Genomic DNA, 6,000 nt, shown 5'->3' with positions numbered 1-6,000 from the left:
TACAAATACTGGTAAACAGTTCAATGCTGGCGCACTCACAGGTGCTCTGAAATAAGAAATAACAAAAGGCAAAAGAAAAGGGAAAATAAAACCAAGTAATAAAACTACAAAATAAAGGTGCTGCTTACGCAGTGCACCAACTGCCGCCAAGCCGATCAGCTCGGGTCTCCATCCTACGCTGTTATGCCCTATACACTGGGGTGGCCAAGGTTCCCCTTCTATTTATACACGTTCCCTCGAATACGTAACAATGTATTTTGTATATTATTTTCTTTCACTGGGCTGGCTGTCTTCTTCAGCCGTGCTTGCCTATTTTGGTCGCTCGCTCCAACTACTGGCCTTCTCAGCCAGCGTCTCTGTGTGTTTTCCAAATTACGGCCACCCGAATGCACAACCAAGCGCAGATCTTATGGGCCGAGCAATCTCCCAAGGCCCGCCTCTCAGCCACTCTGTGTCATCGCCATGACTGACAGGCGGATCCTACGAGACTGCTGCCCTCTTCCTGCAGTACCACAGATGTGCCAGATAGCACAGATCTCCCCCAGTTACAGACTCCCAAACGCTGGGTTTTATTGTTGTTTTACATTACCGTATTTAAACGCATTTAAGTTGAAACTGGGACATACAGTACTTATAAAGCTCCTGTGCTTGCACTGTATTTGTTCTCTAAAAGTAAATAAAGGGAACATTTTCTGTCAAACTAACTGTCTGTTAATGTTACAAAACAAGTACGAAACAATACAAGTGTGTATAAACGTCCTTGGATTCCATGCTATTTATTTACAGTTTACATTTATTATAAAAATATACAATTTAAATAAGAGTGGAGTAAACTTTAAACAGCAGTTTCTATTATACTGTATATATTGTAACGAGCCAGGATTTATACTGTTGCAAGACTGGTATATGGACCCTGTGTGTGTGTGTAAGCAGGGAAGTGGTAAGCTTGCCTCAGCCGGGATTGATTGACGTCCAGGTAGGCGGGGACACAAAAGCCCACATCAACGTGGACGGCGCTGACAGCTGAGTCAGACAAACTGCTGTGTGAATGTGCAAGACTGTTTGTTGTTTTTGGTGTGGCCCAGGCTGACAGGGTCCAAACAATTGTCCCAATAAACCATGGATTCGAATACCTGCAAATTGTCTCCTTCCTTAATTTTCCAGGGTACGCCACAATATTAATTTGGCCATGGTAAATCATTTTGGGAACAAAAAAGCCAATATTCATAAGAACATAAGAAAGTTTACAAACGAGAGGAGGCCATTCAGCCAATCTTGCTCGTTTGATTGTTAGTAGCTTATTGATCCTAGAATCTCATCAAGCAGCTTCTTGAAGGATCCCAGGATGTCAGCTTCAACAACATTACTGGGGTGTTGGTTCCAGACCCTCACAATTCTCTGTGTAAAAAAGTGCCTCCTACTTTCTGTTCTGAATGACCCTTTATCTAATCTCCATTTGTGACCCCAGGTCCTTGTTTCTTTTTCAGGTCAAAAAAGTCCCCTGGGTCGACATTGTCTATACCTTTTAGGATTTTGAATGTTTTCTTCAATTTTGAATAGATTCAATTATTTTAGCCTGTCTGCATACGACATGCCTTTTAAATCCGGGATAATTCTGGTTGCTCTTCTTTGCACTCTTTCTAGAGCAGCAATATCCTTTTAGTAACGAGGTGACCAGAACTGAACACAATATTATAGGTGAGGTCTTACTAATGCATTGTAAAGTTTAAACATTACTTCCCTTGATTTAAATTCAACACTTTTCACTTTATATCTGAGCGTCTTGTCTAGATGAAGACATTTCTGAGTCAACATAAAGTACTAGGTCTTTTTCATAGATCCCTTCTTCAATTTCAGTATTATTATTTGTTTATTTAGCAGACGCCTTTATCCAAGGCGACTTACAGAGACTAGGGTCTGTGAATTATGCATCAGCTGCAGTCACTCACCCGTAAGAACCTTCTCACCCGTAAGAAGGTTAAGTGACTTGCTCAGGGTCACACAATGAGTCAGTGGCTGAGGTGGGATTTGAACCGGGGACCTCCTGGTTACAAGCCCTTTTCTTTAACCACTGGACCACACAGCCTCTTGTAAATGTAATTTGCTATGTGTCTGCCCAGTTCTGAATGCTGTGGTGCACACAATGATACCAAACAGCACAGTGACTACTTTTCTCCATTTAAATAGTGTTTGCCACTCCTCCTAACTTGTGATTGTCTACAGTTTAATAAGCAAATAAATGTCACTATCATAAATGAGTAGATTTAGGCCTGATCTATCTCCATAAACACTTAATGTTATATACTCTTATTTTTGAGAAATTATTCTCTTCAGACATTGACCAAACATAAATAGAATTTAAAAACATATTTATCAGACCAGCTTATTCTATAATAAGGTCTGTATGATCCTAGTTTGGTTGTAGTCTTGCAATTTGCGATCAAAAAAGAAAATGATTATACATTCAGCTTATTTTAAAAACAAAGTAAAAGACTACATTTACCTCACCTCCAAAAGAAAAACAAACAAACAGAGAAGATACACTAGTTTCTGGTCAGTGATGCCTATTCTTCATCACATCAAGTTTATTGTAATACATTTCATATAATTTCCAATCATACTTTTCATGCTAAATTTGGAGCCAATCCAACTGAGCCCCTAAAAAGAAATCTTTACACACTTTTTCATTACTATTCCTGTGTTGAATTTCAATAGCAAGAGAAAGAGACATCTCTGTAAAACTGGGTTTTTAAGTGAGCTAGAAATCGTTTTTTTTTGTTTGTTTTTTTAACTTTTTAGTTCAATTGGTATAACCGTGCTATACTTGTAGCAGTAGGAGGTTATACATTACACAACTAGCTCTGTTAATGCTTGGAAAATAAAAGTATACAGACTTAAAGGAAAGCTAATGGGGGACTGCAAAGTACTGTATTTAATCACTGGGATTGAACAGTGTTGCTGTATGAAATGTTGGTTGTAGCCTAATGCTTTTCAATAAGATCAATTGTATGTTGTCTATACAAATATTTATTCTCACTTGCTGCACCAGCATAAATGTAAGATAATTTGTTTCTTTTTATTTTATTTTTTTAAGTAAAACTGGTGTACCACAAGGAGCAAAATCAAATCGAAAGAAAGGGTAAATGGTAGGTTCACAAAAATGTGAATAATTACATTTTAAAATATCAATTATATCAGGACTTTTAACTACAAGTCCTTTTTCAGCTGGATGGAAAAAAGACGCTTTGTAGCTATACATTTTAATACTGATCTATTGATGATGTCACTGGAATTTACAAATGCTATGGAACACATGCAACCAGAAATCAGAAAAAACCACAAGCTGATTTTCAAACTCAGCACTTTGGAACCTTTTGGGATGAACATTCTACCATTAGAAAATTGGCTTTTTATTTCCTGGCATCATACTGGCTCACACTTGGCAGAGGGGTACATTCACTTTCAACAGACGACCAGGAAATAAAAAGTACCAGCATAAATGCCTTTTCACCTGGACAGATATCCTTGTCCCCTATTCATCAGGATTAAAAATAAATAAAATTTCTCTAGTCAAGTTTTAAACTACAAAACGTGTTTCTGCCTTTTTTTTCCTAACAGTTGCCTATTTACTAAATGCAATAAGACCCTTTCGGGATGGGAAGTATTGGGAAATACTGGACCTTCCAGGGGCTGCGCCGTCGGGCCTCATTACGCCCTTGGGCGGTCCAGTATATATTTAAATCTGATATTTAGCTGTAAGCAAATGTCAAAAGTCGCAGGTTTCAATTACTATATTAAGCATACTTTTGAAACAAAGTATCAGCACATCCAATATATAAGATTTGCATGTAATATTAGCTACCCTTAGAATCAGGACTGGCTTTTAGTAATAGGCTGGATGGTAAAAACTACTGAATTCTAAGATTCAGGAGAATTGTGTTAAAAAAAAGAAAACCACTCAGCTCTGTATTTTGCTAGAACTGAAAATGCAGAATGCATCAAAGTGAAGTTCAATGGCTATTGAACTTACTAGGGCAAAACAAGGGTAACATGAGGGTGGAATATTTTCCCTTTGTAGTGGATTAATACAGAAATAAAACAGCCTACAAATAAAGTACAGCGATTACAAAAATACAAATCTTTACTGCACTCTATATTAGATATATCATTGTAAAGCCTGTCCATGTTCCTTTATATACTACTATTTCCTCTTACTGCAGACATTTACTAGGGACACCCTTTTTTTGCAAGTGTTTATACAGAGGCTTCACAGTACGAGTGCTGTGTGCTACAAATGTACTTTAGGTATTTTTATGCAAGTTATAACTATTTATGATGTTCCCCTTCAAGTGTTCAAAACACTAGCAGATTCAGGGTGCCCAACAAGTCTGCACAACCAAGAAAATCGTCCCAAATGAAACTGGAAGTGAACAGAGTTCACTCTGTTGCGTTCTCTCCATCCTCCAGCTGCGTGGAATCAGTAACGAGTCGAATACCAGTCATTGTCGCTCATCTGCACCAGTTCATTCACCACATCTATCATGTTGCAGTTGTGTTTCTTCAGCAGTCGCTGGTTTAGCTGTCTGTCACTAAACCCCATCTCCACCAAGACATCCATCATGGTTGCGTTCTGATTCACAGAGTCTACAGGTTGCTGAAAAAAAACAAAACCAAAAAAACATTTAGGGGTTTTCTAACCCTATGTACCTGCAATATCTGACCTTTTCACCTCTCTCTAGACATGCCCCCCCCCCCCCCCATCCATTCCCCTGGACTTTTTTTTTTTTTTTAACCCTTCTGTGACTTTGCCTGTTTACAATAGCTCTAGGACAGGGGTTCTCAAACTTTCAGTCTGGGACCCCCTTTTTCTCAGGATGAACAACTCGCGACCCCCAATTTCCATGGAGTCACCCTGGACCCCTGCCTCTCTTATTCCCAGCACATCTCCACTCTGGCACGCACTTGCCGATTCTTCCTGAGCAACATCCGAAGAATCAGAAGAATCCGACCCTTCCTCACCAACTATGCTACCCAGCTCCTGGTCCAGGCCCTGGTACTCTCCCGCCTAGACTACTGCAACTCCCTCCTGGCTGGCCTCCCTGCGTCCGCCACCCGTCCGCTCCAGCTCATCCAGAACTCTGCTGCCCGCCTGGTGTTCTCTCTGCCTCGCTTCGCCCACGCTACTCCACTACTCCGCTCGCTCCACTGGCTCCCGATCACCGCTCGCATCCAGTTCAAGACTCTTGTACTAGCCTACAGATGCCTTGACCAGACTGCACCCAGCTACCTCCAGACCCTCATCTCTCCCTACACTCCCACTCGACCTCTCCGCTCCGCCTGCACTAGAAGACTAGCTCTACCTCCGCTACGCTCCCCTGCCTCCAGAGCCCGCTCCTTCTCCACCCTTGCTCCGCAGTGGTGGAATGACCTTCCTACAGATGTCAGGACTGCCCAGTCCCTGACCACATTCCGGCGCCTCCTTAAGACTCACCTCTTCAAACAGCACCTGTAGAACTCCTCTGTTTGTATCCTGGGACACAATCACCCTTCATGTAAATGTGCTTTATTTTGCTCTTATCTGCCCCCTATTTTACTGCATTTAATCCTGTACTTCAGAATACTGTAATCTGCCAAGTGTTTAACCTGTAGTACTTTGTATTTAATCACATCCTGATGTAACTATCACTATTTAATCATATCCTGATGTATTATTGAATTGTGGTTTGTCACACTTGTACTTTGCTTGAACAAAAGTTATTGTATTTCTTGCTCTTATTGTATTACTTGTATTGTAACACTTGAAATGTATTTGCTTACGATTGTAAGTCGCCCTGGATAAGGGCGTCTGCTAAGAAATAAATAATAATAATAATAATAATAATAATAATAATAATAATGTAAGTAAAATTTAAACATACACAGCTATATTTTTAAACAAATGTATGATTTCAAAACATTTAAAATCACACACTTTAAAAGGTGTGTTGGCAGTCAAAGACT

At 40.0% G+C, this 6,000-nt stretch overlaps 1 protein-coding gene across 4 annotated transcripts in view; it reads right to left on the bottom strand.

Annotated features, from left to right (window-relative positions):
* Positions 1 to 2,544: 2,544 nt before the first annotated feature.
* LOC117433407 (next to BRCA1 gene 1 protein) overlaps positions 2,545 to 6,000 on the bottom strand; it is an 83,586-nt gene continuing 80,130 nt past the window's right edge. For 3 of the 4 annotated variants that reach the window (XM_034055639.3, XM_034055640.3, XM_059006768.1), the window contains one exon: positions 2,545 to 4,654. In XM_034055639.3, the coding sequence (XP_033911530.3) occupies positions 4,478 to 4,654 (177 nt within the window). In that variant the 3' untranslated portion in view covers positions 2,545 to 4,477. The remainder of the gene's footprint in view (positions 4,655 to 6,000) is intronic. The other variant, XM_034055641.3, reaches the window with a different exon arrangement.

Source organism: Acipenser ruthenus, chromosome 33, assembly GCF_902713425.1.
Source record: "Acipenser ruthenus chromosome 33, fAciRut3.2 maternal haplotype, whole genome shotgun sequence".
NCBI lineage: Eukaryota > Metazoa > Chordata > Actinopteri > Acipenseriformes > Acipenseridae > Acipenser > Acipenser ruthenus.
The sequence above is the reverse complement of the archived record's forward strand: the minus strand, read 5'-3'. Positions and strand labels throughout refer to the sequence as shown.